Raw genomic sequence first — 18,478 nt, 5'->3', positions numbered from 1 at the left:
TTAAATTCAAGTCATCAATGGTAAAATGTACTTTTTGTTGACATTTTTCATTGGCAGGTCCTGGAAATTTTGGGAAGGAAATTTCCTGTGGAAGAAAACTCCAAAGGTTTCAAAGTCTTGCCTCCTTATATTCGTGTGATTCAGGGAGATGGAGTGGATATAAACACCCTACAAGAGGTGGGTGTTTAAAGCTAGAAGTCCAAAATGCATAACGAAAAGAGCGCTTTTTATCTTTATTTTGGAGTCACAATAACCTTATATAACAATCTAGAAATATGTTTGATATTAACTTTAACATAGTCCACAATTAAGATGTGTAAAAAAAAAAAAAAAAAAAAACTTGTTCGCGCTCATAAATTAATGCCTACACTGTATTCACTACTTTGCTGAAATAGTGTTAAGATCTGCATAGAGAAGAGGTGTTTAAGACTGACAGTTTACATTGAGAATTGGGGTAAGTTAAAACAACTAGAAGTAGTCGAATATTCATTTTTAGAAGAAACATTTTTAAACCTAGGATCCAAACATTTTGGAACAAGCAGTGAGCTTACCTAAGTCTAGTGAGTTCAGTGCTGTTCACTCACATTGAACATTGTGGCTGGCATTTATTTTTTTTTTCTTTTGTTTACTAATTTGTTTTTGTTTTTTTGTTTACGAATGTTTACAATAATGCAATACAAAAACATTTTGTAAAGAGCTTTTCTCCCATAGGACTCAAAGCGCATAGTTGTGTCTCAGATCAATACAGGATTGTAGGCTGGACTGTTACAGAGGCGATAGTCAGGTGTTCATAAATGCCAGACTGAAGAGGTGGGTTTTCAGTTTGGATTTAAATGCTTCCAGGGATGGAGCTGTCTTGATTGGGTGTGGCAGGGAGTTCCAAAGTGTAGGGGCAGCATGACAGAAGGCCCTGTCTCCAAAGGTTTTGAGGTGGACTCTGGGGGTAACCAAGGTGTTGCGTCCTTTTGATCTAAGATTTTGGGGGTTGTGATGCAGTTGCAAGAAGCCCTTCAGGTATCCAGTGCCCAGATTGTGCAAGGATTTGAATGTCCGTAAGCCAATCTTAAGTTTCCATTTTATCGGTAGCCAGCTGGGTGAACACGGGGTTGGTGTTATGTCCCAATGGTGGGGTTGGCTTGTTAACAGCCCTGCTGCAGCATTCTGTACTAATTGCAGGCGGCATAGGTCTTTGGAAGGCCTGTATAGAGAACATTACAGTTGGCCAGCTTTGATGTGATAAATAGGGATGGCCCAGCCTTGGAGAACTCATGGAGAAGCACATGATCAGTTTGATCAGCTGATAGATTTGTAAGGCTCTGATTTGCTGGTCATGATCATGTAAAACCAGGACGTCCTCACAGCAAATCGGAGGCTTACAAATCCATCAGCTGATCATGTGCTTCTCCATGAGTTCTCCAAGGCTGGGCCATCTCTAGTCATGAAGGCATGAACTAGGGTTGGAAGATCCTCTGAAGGAATAAGGTGTTTAATCCTTGCAATATTCCTTAGGTGAAAGAAGGAATGTTTCACAACAGCTGAGATTTGATGCTTGAAGCTTCGTTTCCTATCAATCGTACTGATTGTACTGCCCAGGCTGTGCGTACAGTCTTCTGAGTTGTTCAGGTCTGAGCACCTATTCTATGTGGTGTACTGGTTGAGACTGGGGCTGTTCTGATGTCTAGTGGTGACCTTTGATAACAATCACCTCAGTTTTTGTCAGCATTTAGTTTTAGCCAGTTATTCATCCACTCCTGAAGCTCAGATAAGCATGCGTGTATTTATAGAGTAAGGTCTGTGACGCCAGGTTTGAATGATAAATATAGTTAGTAGTCATCAGCATAGCAATGATATGTCAGGCCATGGTTTTGTAGGATTTCTCCAAGTGGCAGCATGTATATGGTGAAAAGTAAAGGGGATAATTTTGCACCCTGGGTTACACCATATTTTAGTGATACAGGGTTGGAGAGGAAGGGCCCTAAGACTATCCTTTGTGTTCTGCCAGCCAGGAAGGAGTTAAACCCCTGGAGAACAATGACATCTATGCCACAGTACTATTGTAGCCTGATAAGCAAGATTTCATGATCAACTGTGTCAAAAGATGCTGAGAGGTCGAGCAAAGTCAGGATGGACCCTTGGCCTCTTCCTCTTGCTATGAGCAGATCATTGCAAATCTAGGTGAGGGCTGTTTTTATAGCTGTGATATTTCCTGAAGCCAGATTGAAGAGGGTCAAGGATGCTGTTTCTGGAGAGCCTCTGTTCAAGTTGGAGGTAGACAGCCTTTTCAATAACTTTCCCCAGAAAGGGGAGGTTTGAGACAGGTTTGTAGCTATTTAGAGCATCTGGGTTTAAAGGTGGCCATACACTGGCCCAATTCGCTTCCGTTTCGACAGCAGATTCGATCCTGGGATCGAATCTGCTGCCAATCGTTCGCGCTAAACGCACCCGCCGATCCGATTTCCTCCCGAAATCGGATCGGTCCGTCGATCGTGCCGTGCAGGAAATTACCCTCGATCGCCCGCGGGTAGGGAGCGCGTCGCTAGCGGTGGCCGATCCGATCAGGTATAAATTACCTGACGCTGGCTCCCGGGCATCTTCTCCGCGCTGCACCCGCTCCATCCCAGCGCTTCCTGTCACTGCAGTGACCAGGACGTTCAAATAGAGGGCGCTCTATTTGAACTTCCTGGTCACGGAGTGACACAGGAAGCGCCGGGATGGAGCGGGTGCAGCGTGGAGAAGATGCGGAGAAGACGCCCGGGAGCCAGCGTCAGGTAATGTATGCGCGGGGGGAGGGGGGGACAGGCGGCAGCGGCGGCTCCACAGATTGTGATCGGTTTCAGGCTGAAATCAATTCACAATCTGTTTGCAGTAAAGGCAGCCATACGATCCCTCTGATCAGATTCGATCAGATAGGGATCTGTCAGCTGGTCGATCTAATGGCAAATCGACCAGTGTATGGCTACCTTAAGGATGGTTTCTTGAGTAGCAGCCTGACTATTGCTTCTTTCACACAGAAGGGAAACCACCCTTCTTGTAAGGAACTATTGACTATTTTGAGGAATGCCGGTGTAAATGGCCCAGGGCATTTCACTGTGAACTTAGTGGGGCCAGGGTCCATATCGCAGGTAGTCTGGCGAAGGTTTGAGAGGCTTTCCTAGATGTCTTTTTCAGAGATTACCTTGCAATCGGATCATGGTAGTAGGCTATTTTTACATCCATTACATGGCTCTGCATAGGTTTGTGGGGCTGTGAAGTGAATGGCAGATCGCATGGAGGAGACTTTGTCTGAGAAGTGGGCACATTTTTCGCACAGGTTCTGCAAAGGCCTGATGCTGGATTTCCGGCGAGATGGATTGCAGAGTTTGTCAACTGTGTGGAAAAGTTGGGCAGGTCTGTTGGCTGCATTTGCAATCTCGTGGGACAGAAATAAGGACTTCTATTTGTTCAGCATTTGATATGTTTTCTGGTGAGTAATTAGGGAAAGTTTGTCTTCAGGGGACTGATGTTTGCGCCACTGTTCCAGTCTGCGTCCAGCTATGGTGTCAAAAGCGGCTGAAACATCGTGGTTATATTTAAAAATCTATTAACCCTTCGCACTCTCGCATGCAAATGTTCAAACAAATGCATTCTCAGATTCACTCACACAGGCACAACTGTTATCCCTACAGCTAAGTTAAAAGCCAGGGTTTTAGTTCACAGAAGAATGCATTCTTATGCTTAGTCACCTATACTGCGCAGAAGTACCCAGGTAAACATAGGTGTCCTAACTCTGGCCCTGTAACATGCATAGTGCAGACATGCAAACACATTCATTGCATCAAACCTATCAATGGATTAGGAGCACACATCCTGACGTCCTCTCCTGGGACAGATAGTGCATCTTACCATTGGCACAAGGGAGCGAACGTTATGTATCCATGTGTTCTGCGCAGTATAGGTGACTAAGCATAAGAATGCATTCTTCTGTAAACTAAAACCTTGGCTTTTAACTTAGCTGTAGGGATAACAATTGTGCCTGTGTGAGTGAATCTGTGAATGCATTTGTTTGAACATTTGCATGCGAGAGTGCGAAGGGTTAATAGATTTTTGCTGTTTTCTTGCCACACCCCCTTCAGCACCTCCCTTTCCTTAATAACTTATATAATGTCCTAACTAGAGGTGATGTGCCTGGATATATATTTTTTTTTCTTGTTACTGACCCCTGTGGCTAGGGTTAAATTCAGTGCACTCCCTCCTTCCCCTGTATGTGTTTGTCAGCATGCACACAGCTTATGCTGGTGTATGTGTATGTGCATGGTGCACATGGATACATAACGTTAGCTCCCTTGTGCGATTGGTAAGATGCACTATCTGTCCCAGGAGAGGACGTCAGGATGTGTGCTCCTAATCCATTGATAGGTTTGATGCAATGAATGTGTTTGCATGTCTGCACTATGCATGTTACAGGGCCAGAGTTAGGACACCTACGTTTACCTGGGTACTTTTGCGCAGTGTAGGTGACTAAGCATAAGAATGCATTCTTCTGTGAACTAAAGTCTCTTTATATACAGGATCTTCTCAAAAAATTAGCATATTGTCATAAAGTACATTATTTTCTGTAATGTACTGATAAACATTAGACTTTCATATATTTTAGATTCAAATACACACAACTGAAGTAGTTCAAGCCTTTTATTGTTTTAATATTGATGATTTTGGCATACAGCACATGAAAACCCAAATTTCCTATCTCAAAAAATTAGCATATTTCATCCGACCAATAAAAGAAAAGTGTTTTTAAAACAAAAAAAGTCAACCTTCAAATAATTATGTTCAGTTATGCACTCAATACTTGGTCAGGAATCCTTTTGCAGAAATGACTGCTTCAATGCGGTGTGGCATGGAGGCAATCAGCCTGTGGCACTGCTTAGGTGTTATGGGGGCCCAGGATGCTTCGATAGCGGCCTTAAGCTCATCCAGAGTGTTGGGTCTTGCATCTCTCAACTTTCTCTTCACAATATCCCACAGATTCTCTATGGGGTTCAGGTCAGGAAAGTTGGCAGGCCAATTGAGCACAGTAATACCACGGTCAGTAAACCATTTACCAGTGGTTTTGGCACTGTGAGCAGGTGCCAGGTCATGCTAAAAAATTAAATCTTCATCTCCATAAAGCTTTTCAGCAGATGGAAGCATGAACTCACTTTTGAACCAGAAACAGCGGCAGAAGCACCTGACCTGGGCTACAGAGAAGCAGCACTGGACTGTTGCTCAGTGGTCCAAAGTACTTTTTTTGGATGAAAGCAACTTTTACATGTCATTTGGAAATCAAGGTGCCAGAGTCTGGAGGAAGACTGGGGAGAGGAAAATGCCAAAATGCCTGAAGTCCAGTGTCAAGTACCCACAGTCAGTAATGGTCTGGGGTGCCATGTCAGCTGCTGGTGTTGGTCCACTGTGTTCTATGAAGGGCAGGGTCAATGCAGCTAGCTATCAGGAGATTTTGGAGCACTTCATGCTTCCATCTGCTGAAAAGCTTTATGGAGATGATTTCATTTTTCATCACGACCTGGCACCTGCTCACAGTGCCAAAACTACTGGTAAATGGTTTACGGACCATGGTATTACTGTGCTCAATTGGCCTGCCAACTCTCCTGACCTGAACCCCATAGAGAATCTGTGGGTAATTGTGAAGAGAAAGTTGAGAGAGGCAAGACCCAACACTCTGGATGAGCTTAAGGCCGCTATCGAAGAATCCTGGGCCTCCATAAAACCTGAGCAGTGCCACAGGCTGATTGCCCCCATGCCACGCCGCAGTGAAGCAGTCTTTTCTGCAAAAGGATTCCCGACCAATTATTGAGTGCATAACATAATTATTTGAAGGTTGACTTTTTTTGTTTTAAAAACACTTTTCTTTTATTGTTCGGATGAAATATGCTAATTTTTTTGAGATAGGAAATTTGGGTTTTCATGAGCTGTGTGCCAAAATCATCAATATTAAAACAATAAAAGGCTTAAACTACTTCAGTTGTGTATTTGAATCTAAAATATATGAAAGTCTAATGTTTACCAGTACATTACAGAAAATAATGAATTTTATCACAATATGCTAATTTTTTGAGAAGATCCTGTAGATAGCGCTCCACAATGATGATTAGTTGGAAGGTAAATGTCCCCTTTAGGACCGCACTCACCCGCTCAGATGGACCACTATCAGACTGGTCATAAACGCTTTAACGATAATCCTCGTTGGGGTCGTTGAAGTCTTCCGTCTGCTGTCCATGTGATGGTGTCTCCGATGGGAAAAAAGGTGACTCCACTGATGGCTAGACGTCCTCAGTGCTCCTGAAGGAGGATGTATGACTCCAATATACCTCACAGAGGAAATAAGTGGAACATAGCGTAATTCCGTAAAAAATGTAACAAATTTATTCCTTAAAATATACTCACAAACATGGATTTGGTACAGGCGTTTAGAGTGATTAACGGGCTCTCCCCCGTGCCTCCCGGGTAAGGCCTATAGAGGTTGTCTGCACCGCTCAGTTCCCGCTGTCCGTTCCGACTCTAGGGTATAGTTCCTGGTTGTCCTGTAGCTCCACCCGACGCGTTTAGTCACAAGCGTGACTCATCAGGGGCGTGGCTAGCCACAGGACTCCAGGATAATTTATATTCTGCCGTCCTCGCCCCACATCCGGCTTGTTCAGCCGATTATGCAGGCATTTCCACCCCACTAAAGATGGAGGGACGCTGGCCGCATTAGCACTACGCCCATACATGCGTTTTCACCAGCTAGAATGGGGGTGGAGTTGGGCGCTTCACCGCATGCCGGCGAGCGCTCCATAATGAGGCCACGTTAAACGTACACCTCACTACGTTGAGGGGTAAAGGGGGTTGGATGTGCGCTCCACCTTGGTTACGGAGGACGAGCTACCGAGTTGAGAGTCCGTTTTTACAAAGTTACACATGTATATTGGTTAAAAATTAAAGAATAAAAAATTTACAATTAGGTCAAACCAAATGTTCTCTTTTCCATAACTCTGATACTTGGGTATCTTTTCTGCCCTCATGTGGTAGGGATAAATCATGCACCATTTAGTTAGATAGGAGATTACTACTATATAACACAATGGGATTACCATTTAATGGATAGGGCCATGCTGCCCACTATGTTGCCATCTAGTGGTTATCATTTAAATGTTCAGAAGAATGCAGTACCTCATATTTGAGCACATATATATCGAATAGACCCTTGAGATAAAATTAAACTATTTACAAGGCAGTTTAAGTCTATATCTACATCCACTGGGACACATATATTGAATTAACCTACTAAATAAATTTTAGCTGTTTGCAATAAAGCAATTTAAATCCAGTTCAATATTATGTCCATTTGGTTGTAAAGTTCCCATATTGTAAATCCACTTGGTTTCTCGTTTTGATATATCTCTTGTCTTGACATCCCCTCCAAGCATATTCCGCTTTTTCCAACCCACAGAATTTTAAAGAGCTTGGGTCTGAGTTATGATGTATTCTATAATGGTCAGAGACACTGTGCCCCATATGACTTCTTCTTTTATTTCCTATATGTTCTCCTATTCTGGTCTTTAATTGTCTAGTGGTGCGTCCGATGTACTGGGTATTGCAAGGGCACCAGATCATATACACCACCCCTTTAGTATTGCACGTTATATTTTGCCTAATTTTAAATGATTTTCCATTTGCTGTGGAGGTAACTTCCTTAGATTTCACTGGAATTGCTTCCCTGCATCCGACACATCCTCTGCACGGGAAATAACCATCTTGTTGCCAGAAGGGGTGTACTGTCTTAGGTGGATTAACGCAACTTGGGGCTAGATAGCTTTTCAAGTTCTTCGCCCCCTTGTATATAAACTTTGGTTGCTCAGGTAAGGATTTTCCCAATATTGCATCTTCCTTCAGTATTGGCCAATGCTTCTTGATAATATGTTCCATCTGCCTATGCTGTGTTGAATAGTCCGAGATGAATTGTGCATTTTCCCGTCGTTGTGGTTCCTCTGTTCTTATTGGGCCTTGTCTTAGCAGGATTCTCCTTTCTGTCCTCCCTACTTCCATAATTTCTTTCTGTATCTCCATTTCATCATATCCTTTATCAATAAACCTTTCTGCTAATATCTGTGCTTGAGTTACATAGTCTTCTAATTTGCTGCAATTCCTGCGCAACCTCATAAACTGGCCCCTAGGTATTGCTTTCTTCCACTTAGGATGATGGCAACTCCGAGTGGATAGGTAGCCGTTTCTATCTGTGTGTTTGAAGTAGGTAGTCATAATCAATGTGGTTCCCTTTTTCTCTATATTCAGGTCCAGGTAATGAATTAGATGGTTACTCGCCTCCATAGTTCAATATTCATCATATTGTTCAGTTGTTCGATGAACAGGATAGGATAAACAGGTCATCAATGAACAGTCGCCAAGCTTTTATTCTGGGGTCCCGGTCATTTCCCAATATCCGCTCTTCCCATTGTCCCATAAATAAATTTGCTAATGAGCTAGCAAACCCCGCCCCATTGCACAACCTTTGATCTGTAGGTAATAACTCCACTGGTGCCAGAAATAGTTCCTCGTTAATGCATAATTTAAAAGCTTCATTATAAATTGTCACTGTTTGAATTTGATAGTTTGTTCCTTCTCTAAATAGTATTGTACTGCCTCCATTCCCAGATTATGGGGGATATTGGAGTACAACGATGTTGCATCTGCCGTAACCAGAACATCATCTTGTCCCACATCTAGGGTCTCTAAAATTTGTAGCATGTGTTTAGTGTCCTTGACAGCTTGAGGGAGTTCTCCCACCAGCGGTTGAAGAAAGAAGTCCAGATATTGTCCTATCCTGTGCGTTAGGGAACCAATCCCGCTCAGGATTGGTCGCCCTGGTGGTTGAGCCACACTTTTGTGAATCTTGGGCACCTGGTATATGACAGGTGTTCTAGGTGCCGTAGGCATCAAGAACTCGAACTCCGTCATCCAAAATGCCCTCATTTAGACCTTCTCTGAGAATACATCTCCATTCCTCACAGTAAGCGAAGAGTGGATTTCCCCTTAGTTTTATATATGTGCTTGTGTCATTGACTATCCTATTAAAGGGATACTGTAGGGCGGGTCGGGGGAAAATGAGTTGAAGTTACCCGGGGCTTCTAATGGCCCCCCCCCACAGACATCCTGTGCCCGCGCAGCCACTCACCGATGCTTCGGCCCCGCCTCCTGTTCACTTCTGGAATTTCTGACTTTAAAGTCAGAAAACCACTGCGCCTGCATTGCCGTGTCCTCGCTCCCGCTGATGGCACCAGGAGCATACTGCGCAGACCAAAGACCATACTGGGCTTGTGCAATACTCTCCTGGTGACATCAGTGGGAGGGAGGATGCAGCTGTGCAGGCGCAGTGGTTTTCAGACTTTAAAGTCTGAAATTCCAGAAGTGAACCGGAGGTGGGGCCGGAGCATCGGTGAGTGGCTCCGTGGGTACAGGATGTCTGCGGGGGGCCATTAGAAGCCCTGGGTAAGTTCAACTCATTCCCCCCCCCCCCCCCCCCCCCCCCCCCTTACAGTATCCCTTTAAGTTCCGTGCCATACTGTTCTTGATTCATCACTACCACACCTCCTCCTTTGTCCGCAGGTCTTATCACCAGGTTTTTATCTTCCAGCATACTTTGGACCACTTTGGTTATCCCTCTTGTTTTCTTGGTTTCTATTCTTTCCATATCATTTTCCACCATTCTTTTGAACGTTTCCACCGTGTTCCCACTGCTTGTGTTCTGAGGGTTGACTAAAGAACGGTTCCTCATCCCTGTATGTTTATATTGACTCACTGGGTTAGATTTAGTGGTTGGTCCCTCCTTGCTCAAGAAATATTTTGTAATGTTCAAGACCCTTGTATATTTTTGTAAATCAATATAAGTTTTGAATTTATTAAGTGGTTGTGAGGGGGCATGTTTAAGGCCATAGTCTAATAATTTTAATTCCTCTCTGCTTAGGCTCACTCCTGATATGTTGTAAATCCCTTTGCCTACTTCTCTCTTCTTCTCTTGAACGCACCTCCCTCCTCGTACCCCCCTCTGGTCTTCGTTTGTTTCCTCCTGGTGTCGGTTGTTGTGTAAGTTCGTACTCCGGTCTCTGGTGGTAATTCCACGGGGGTCTGTAGGGACCCCTGTTGTACCCTAAAAAAGGTTGATACTCCTGTTCCTGCCTTAGAGGATTGTACCGATTTTGCAATGGGATTTGAAAGTTCCTTTTCTCATAATGGTTCCTCTGGTCAGGGTATTGTGTATATATCTATTGTTATTCCCTGCTCCATCTGGATCTCTTTGATATTGTTAGTTTTGTTTAGATTTCCTCCTCCCGGTGCCTCATATTCTCCTTGCTGAATTCTGGGATTATTGATTTGAGGTCTTTTTGGTATCGCTCCTCTTCCTCTATTTGGAGTAGATCCCCCTGGGGGTTGTTGGTTAATTATTCCACGATTTTGCGGCTGTTAAGGTTGTGGATCTCTGGGTTTAGGTATTGTGGGTTGGGTCCCTCTGCTCTTATTTTGCCACTTATAGGCTCTTTTAAGTTTAAAAACGTTCCAATCAAGCTGAAAGTGTCTCTTTTTTTTCTTTATGATGATTTCCCTTTCTTGTTTGATCAATAACTCACATGTTCTCTCAGAGATGGTTTTGTATAAAGCTTCATTCTTATGTGTTTCACAACCACTTAATAAATTCAATACTTATATTGATTTACAAAAATATACAAGGGTCTTGAACATTAAAAAATATTTCTTGAGCAAGGAGGGACCAACCACTAAATCTAACCCAGTGAGTCAATATAAACATACAGGGATGAGGAACCGTTCTTTATTCAACCCTCAGAACACAAGCAGTGGGAACACGATGGAAACGTTCAAAAGAATGGTGGAAAATGATATGGAAAGAATAGAAACCAAGAAAACAAGAGGGATAACCAAAGTGGTCCAAAGTATGCTTGAAGATAAAAACCTGGTGATAAGACCTGCGGACAAAGGAGGAGGTGTGGTAATGATGAATCAAGAACAGTATGGCACGGAACTTAATAGGATAGTCAATGACACAAGCACATATAAAAAACTAAGGGGAAATCCACTCTTCGCTTACTCTGGGGAATTGAGATGTATTCTCAGAGGTCGTCTAAATGAGGGCATTTTGGATGACGGAATTCGAGTTCTTGATGCCTACGGCACCTAGAACACCTGTCATATACCAGGTGCCCAAGATTCACAAAAGTGTGGCTCAACCAACAGGGCGACCAATCCTGAGCGGGATTGGTTCCCTAACGCACAGGATAGGACAATATCTGGACTTCTTTCTTCAACCGCTGGTGGGAGAACTCCCTCAAGCTGTCAAGGACACTAAACACATGCTACAAATTTTAGAGACCCTAGATGTGGGACAAGATGATGTTCTGGTTACGGCAGATGTAACATCATTGTACTCAAATATCCCCCATAATCTGGGAATGGAGGCAGTACAATACTATCTAGAGAAGGAACAAACTATCAAATTCAAACAGCGACAATTTATAATGAAGCTTTTAAATTATGCATTAACGAGGAACTATTTCTGGCACCAGGGGAGTTATTACCTACAGATCAAAGGTTGTGCAATGGGGGCGGGGTTTGCTCCCTCATTAGCAAATTTATTTATGGGACAATGGGAAGAGCGGATATTGGGAAATGACGGGACCCCAGAATAAAAGCTTGGCGACTGTTCATTGATGACCTGTTTATCCTATGGGGGGGGGGGGGGGGGAGCAGGAACTCCCGCTCTTCATCGAACTGAACAACAATATGATGAATATTGAATTGACTATGGAGGCGAGTAACCATCTAATTCATTACCTGGACCTGAATATAGAGAAAAGGGGAACCACATTGATTATGACTACCTACTTCAAACCCACAGATAGAAACGGCTACCTATCCACTCGGAGTTGCCATCATCCTAAGTGGAAGAAAGCAATACCTAGGGGCCAGTTTATGAGGTTGCGCAGGAATTGCAGCAAATTAGACTATGTAACTCAAGCACAGATATTAGCAGAAAGGTTTATTGATAAAGGATATGATGAAATGGAGATACAGAAAGAAATTATGGAAGTAGGGAGGACGGAAAGGAGAAACCTGCTAAGACAAGGCCCAATAAGAACAGAGGAACCACAACGAAGGGAAAATGCACCATTCATCTCGGACTATTCAACACAGCATAGGCAGATGGAACATATTATCAAGAAGCATTGGCCAATACTGAAGGAAGATGCAATATTGCTCAACTACAAGATGGCGCCGGGTGAGGACGCCACGGCCACAGGGCTCCGGTCTCTTTGTCTCCCCTTCCCCTAACATCCCCTCTGGCGACCTTCCGACCACCTCCACCCACCTGAGGATGATGCAGGGGCCACGATGGTGCCTCGCAGGCTGCTGGAGGATCGGGAGGGAGCGTGCTGCGGGGTGAGGACTGCTTGCCCGGGTAATCCATCACTGCTGCCAGGGGAGCCGGGAAGCCGCTCTGGAGCCAGGGGACGCCGCACGCACCACGCAGCGCCGCGCTGCCTCCACGCTGCATAGCTTCCGCCTCTCCTGCCGGGGACCACACGGAGAGGGGCAGCGGCGGCTCCACACTGCCCTCGGTCGCTCATGACTGTCGGGGGCTGCCGCCTGGGAAGAAGCCGCAATATGCTCCCGCCGCCAACACGTGCTCCCGCCGCCACCACTTGCCGACCAGGACCGCCGCCGGAGACCTCCCCATCACAGGACTGCTGGGGCTGCCGGTCCCCCTCCACCACGGGTTGCCCAGGAACCAGCAAGGGCACATGGGTCACCCGCCACGTGCGGAGGAGGCCTGTCTGCAGCGGCTCCCCAGTCACCAGGAAACGACCACGACCAGGCTGCCACCGTGCTGATGGAGGGCCTGTGGCTGCTCCTCGCAGCCACAGAGAAGGTATGCTGATCCTGGCCTGTCCACCTCTGCTGCCTAGCCAGGGTGCCCCCTTCCCGGCCCTATGTCCACTAATGGGGCCCAGCCGAGGTGCCCCCCGGCCTCCTGTCCACCACTGCTGCCCAGCCTGAGTGCCCCAGGCCCCACGTCCACCACTGCTGTCCACCACTGCTGCCCAGCAAAGGTGCCCCCTGGCACCACAGGGCCCCACTGGGTCTGCACCCTCATCAACCAGCCATGCAGACCCTGAAATTAGGAGCGATTCTCCTCGAGCAACCTGGGTCAAGTGATCCCTGCTGGCCGCCTCCATCACGATCCCCCCCCCCAGCATCCTCTCTACTTTCCGCTGACAAACGGAGCACCTGTCTAGTTGGGAGCGCGTCGCTGTGTAGCGTCCAGTGCCGAAAATGGCAGCGCTCATATCAGCTCTCAGGCTGCTCCTCCAGTCCCACTCTTTTTCTGTTCCCGCTATCAGTGTATGTCTTGCTATGCTATGTGTGTATTACGTAAATTGTACGTGTATGCTGTAATGCTTTGTATTATGTTACTGTACGTGTATGCTGTAATGCTCTGTTTTTGCTTTGATTTTGCTTTTGTTTATACGTATGTACCTATGCTTAATTGTATACGACGCTCTGCTTAAATGTACGCACAAACTGTAATGTTGCCCTATGTATGCTTGTCCCACGTCTACGTATGTACCATGCTATTTTCTGTTTTTCACCAACGACCCTGTATGCGCCAAAACCAATTCCGGGTACAATTCACTGTTGTACTTGGTGAAATAAATTCTGATTCTGAATATTGGGAAAATCCTTACCTGAGCAACCAAAGTTTATATACAGGAGGGCGAAGAACTTGAAAAGCTATCTAGCCCCAAGTTGCGTTTATCCACCTAAGACAGTACACCCCTTATGGCAACAAGATGGTTATTTCCCATGCAGAGGATGTGTCGGATGCAGGGAAGCAATACCAGTGAAATCTAAGGAAGTTACCTCCACAGCAAACGGAAAATCGTTTAAAATTAAGCAAAATATAACGTGCAATACTAAAGGCGTGGTGTATATGATCTGGTGCCCTTGCAATACCCAGTACATCGGACGCACCACTAGACAATTAAAGACCAGAATAGGAGAACATATAGGAAATATAAGAAGTCATATGGGGCACAGTGTCTCTGACCATTATAGAATACATCATAACTCAGACCCAAGCTCTTTAAAATTCTGTGGATTGGAAAAAGCGGAATATGCTTGGAGAGGATGTCATAAGACAAGAGATATATCAAAACGAGAAACCAAGTGGATTTACAATATGGGAACTTTACAACCAAATGGACATAATATTGAACTGGATTTAAATTGCTTTATTGCAAACAGCTAAAATTTATTTAGTAGGTTTATTCAATATACAGTGGAGGAAATAATTATTTGACCCCTCACTGATTTTGTAAGTTTGTCCAATGACAAAGAAATGAAAAGTCTCAGAACAGTATCATTTCAATGGTAGGTTAATTTTAACAGTGGCAGATAGCACATCAAAAGGAAAATCGAAAAAATAACCTTAAATAAAAGATAGCAACTGATTTGCATTTCATTGAGTGAAATAAGTTTTTGAACCCCTACCAACCATTAAGAGTTCTGGCTCCCACAGAGTGGTTAGACACTTCTACTCAATTAGTCACCCTCATTAAGGACACCTGTCTTAACTAGTCACCTGTATAAAAGACACCTGTCCACAGAATCAATCAATCAATCAAGCAGACTCCAAAATCTCCAACATGGGAAAGACCAAAGAGCTGTCCAAGGATGTCAGACAAAATTGTAGACCTGCACAAGGCTGGAATGGGCTACAAAACCATTAGCAAGAAGCTGGGAGAGAGGGTGACAACTGTTGGTGCGATTGTTCGACAATGGAAGGAGCACAAAATGACCATCAATCGACCTCGCTCTGGGGCTCCACGCAAGATCTCACCTCGTGGGGTGTCAATGGTTCTGAGAAAGGTGAAAAAGCATCCTAGAACTACACGGGAGGAGTTAGTGAATGACCTCAAATTAGCAGGGACCACAGTCACCAAGAAAACCATTGGAAACACATTACACCGCAATGGATTAAAATCCTGCAGGGCTCGCAAGGCCCCCCTGCTCAAGAAGGCACATGTGCAGGCCCGTCTGAAGTTGGCCAATGAACACCTGAATGATTCTGTGAGTGACTGGGAGAAGGTGCTGTGGTCTGATGAGACCAAAATAGAGCTCTTTGGCATTAACTCAACTCGCTGTGTTTGGAGGAGGAAAAATGCTGCCTATGACCCCCAAAACACCATCCCCACCGTCAAGCATGGGGGTGGAAACATTTTGCTTTGGGGGTGTTTTTCTGCTAAGGGCACAGGACAACTTAATCGCATTAACGGGAAAATGGACGGAGCAATGTATCGTGAAATCCTGAACGACAATCTCCTTCCCTCTGCCAGGAAACTGAAAATGGGTCGTGGATGGGTGTTCCAGCATGACAATGACTCAAAACATACAGCAAAGGCAACAAAGGAGTGGCTCAAGAAGAAGCACATTAAGGTCATGGAGTGGCCTAGTCAGTCTCCAGACCTTAATCCAATAGAAAACCTATGGAGGGAGCTCAAGCTCAGAGTTGCACAGAGACAGCCTCGAAACCTTAGGGATTTAGAGATGATCTGCTAAGAGGAGTGGACCAACATTCCTCCTAAAATGTGTGCAAACTTGGTCATCAATTACAAGAAACGTTTGACCTCTGTGCTTGCAAACAAGGGTTTTTCCACTAAGTATTAAGTCTTTTATTGTTAGAGGGTTCAAAAACTTATTTCACTCAATGAAATGCAAATCAGTTGCTATCTTTAAGGTTATTTTTTCGATTTTCCTTTTTGATGTGCTATCTGCCACTGTTAAAATAAACCTACCATTGAAATGATACTGTTCTGAGACTTCATTTCTTTGTCATTGGACAAACTTACAAAATCAGTGAGGGGTCAAATAATTATTTCCTGCACTGTATGTGTCCCAATGGATGTAGATATAGACTTAAACTGCCTTGTAAATAGTTTACTTTTATCTCAAGGGTCTATTCGATATATGTGTGCTCCAATATGAGGTACTGCATTCTGAACATTTAAATAACCACTAGATGGCAACATAGTGGGCAGCATGGCCCTATCCATTAAATGGTAATCCCATTGTGTTATATAGTAGTAATCTCCTATCTAACTAAATGGTGCATGATTTATCCTTACCACATGAGGGCAGAAAAGATACCCAAGTATCAGAGTTATGGAAAAGAGAACATTTGGTTTGACCTAATTTTACATTTTTTTATTCTTTAATTTTTAACCAATATACATGTGTAACTTTGTAAAAACGGACTCTCAACCCGGTAGCTCGTCCTCCGTAACCAAGGTGGAGCGCACATCCAACCCCCTTTACCCCTCAACGTAGTGAGGTGTACGTTTAACGTGGCCTCATTATGGAGCACTCGCCGGCATGCGGTGAAGCGCACAACTCCACCCCCATTCTAGCTGGTGAAACGCATGTATGGGCGTAATGCTAATGCGGCCAACGTCCCTCCATCTTTAGTGGGGCGGAAATGTCTGCATAATCGGCTGAACAAGCCGGATGTGGGGCGAGGACGGCAGAATATAAATTATCCTGGAGTCCTGTGGCTAGCCACGCCCCTGATGAGTCACGCTTGTGACTAAACGCGTCGGGTGGAGCTACAGGACAACCAGGAACTATACCCTAGAGTCGGAACGGACAGCGGGAACTGAGCGGTGCAGACAACCTCTATAGGCCTTACCCGGGAGGCACGGGGGAGAGCCCGTTAATCACTCTAAACGCCTGTACCAAATCCATGTTTGTGAGTATATTTTAAGGAATAAATTTGTTACATTTTTTTACGGAATTACGCTATGGTCCACTTATTTCCTCTGTGAGGTATATTGGGGTCATACATCCTCCTTGAGGAGCACTGAGGACGTCTAGCCATCAGTGGAGTCACCTTTTTTCCCATCGGAGGCACCATCACACGGACAGCAGACGGAAGACTTCAACGACCCCAACGAGGATTATCGTTAAAGCGTTTGACCAGTCTGACAGTGGTCCATCTGAGCGGGTGAGTGCGGTCCTAAAGGGGACATTTACCTTCCAACTAATCATCATTGTGGAGCGCTATCTATATAAAGAGACTTTACAGAAGGGACTTGCTACACCCCACAGAAAAGCGCATACATAGACTTCTCATTGGATTTGAACTTTTTAGCCTTTTTAGTTTTAGACTTTGTTTACGTCTGAATATTGCAGCGCTATTTGACATATTGAATTCTGTGAACTAAAACCCTGGCTTTTTACTTAGCTGTAGGGATAACAGTTGTGCCTGTGTGAGTGAATCTGTGAATGCATTTGTTTGAACATTTGCATGCGAGAGTGCGAAGGGTTAATAGATTTTTGCTGTTTTCTAGCCACACCCCCTTCAGCACCTCCCTTTCCTTAATAACTTCTATAATGTCCTAACTAGAGGCGATGTGCCTGGATATATGTGTTTTTTTTTTTTTGTGGTTATATTTAAGGAGCATGGATTCAAGGCCTAAGTTGTGATCTGTTAGTCCATCTAGATTGAGGTTGTTCTGAAGGTGTTGGGGTGACGAACCTTTCAAGGAACGATATTTTATTAGTTCTTTCACTTGGTGTTTTGTAGCTGGTGCTGTAAATCAGTGGCTGGTGTGGTGGTCTGACAAAACTACTGGGTTAATTTCCACATTTGAAATTAGAAGTTTTGAATAGAATGTGGGTTCCAAAGTGTGTCCTTTTGTGTGAGTAGGGAGGTTGATGGCTTGAGAGAAGCCCAGTTCATTCCAGTTATGTGTTATAACAGAGGCGCCAAGTAGAGTAAAATTAGTTAAAATTGTTAAAAAGGGGGAAGTGCGTGGACTCTCCTCCCTTCTGAAAAAATGGCCATACAATGGGCAGGTTACTTCAAGTTTAAAGTAACATTTATTATGAGCTCCAAAAGTGCAACGCGTTTCACGGGTAACAGTCCCGCTTCTTCAGGCAAACAATTTTTGGAGGGAGCAAAGTCGGGTCAAGAGCCAGATATAGCAGAGTTTTTTTCAGACGGGAGGTGAGTCCACCCACTTCCCCCTTAAAAATTTTAACTAATTTTACTCTACTTGGCGCCTCTGTTATACCACATAATTGTTGAGTCCACCCTGGGTGGAGAGGTGTATCCCCATTTCCTTCTATCTACAGAGAGCGATTTCTTAACCCTGAGCGGGGTCAGGTTACAATTCTCCCTGCCTGCTTATCTAGTGGTTGCCTTGGAGGCAACCTGTCCTTGTGAGTATAATCATTGTGTGTGTTTGCATCAGACATCACCTTATTAACATACTACACCATATCGGGCTCTTGGTTCTCCCCCTTTCTTTCAAGCCAGTTCATTCCAGGGCTGAGGAGTCGGAGCAATTTTTGGGTACCTGGACTCTGATTCGGGGAAAAAATGCAGACTCTGACT

General features: G+C 44.6%; 1 protein-coding gene across 1 annotated transcript in view; it reads left to right on the top strand.

Annotated features, from left to right (window-relative positions):
• The window catches only part of NAMPT (nicotinamide phosphoribosyltransferase), a 118,657-nt gene that overhangs the window by 89,279 nt on the left and 10,900 nt on the right, over positions 1–18,478 (top strand). The window contains exon 8 of the mRNA XM_068272680.1: positions 58–177. Within this exon, the coding sequence (XP_068128781.1) occupies positions 58–177 (120 nt within the window). The remainder of the gene's footprint in view (positions 1–57; positions 178–18,478) is intronic.

Source organism: Hyperolius riggenbachi, chromosome 3 (assembly GCF_040937935.1).
Source record: "Hyperolius riggenbachi isolate aHypRig1 chromosome 3, aHypRig1.pri, whole genome shotgun sequence".
NCBI classification, from domain to species: Eukaryota; Metazoa; Chordata; class Amphibia; order Anura; family Hyperoliidae; genus Hyperolius; species Hyperolius riggenbachi.
Note: the sequence above shows the minus strand (reverse complement) of the source record. Positions and strands in the feature narration are given on the sequence as shown.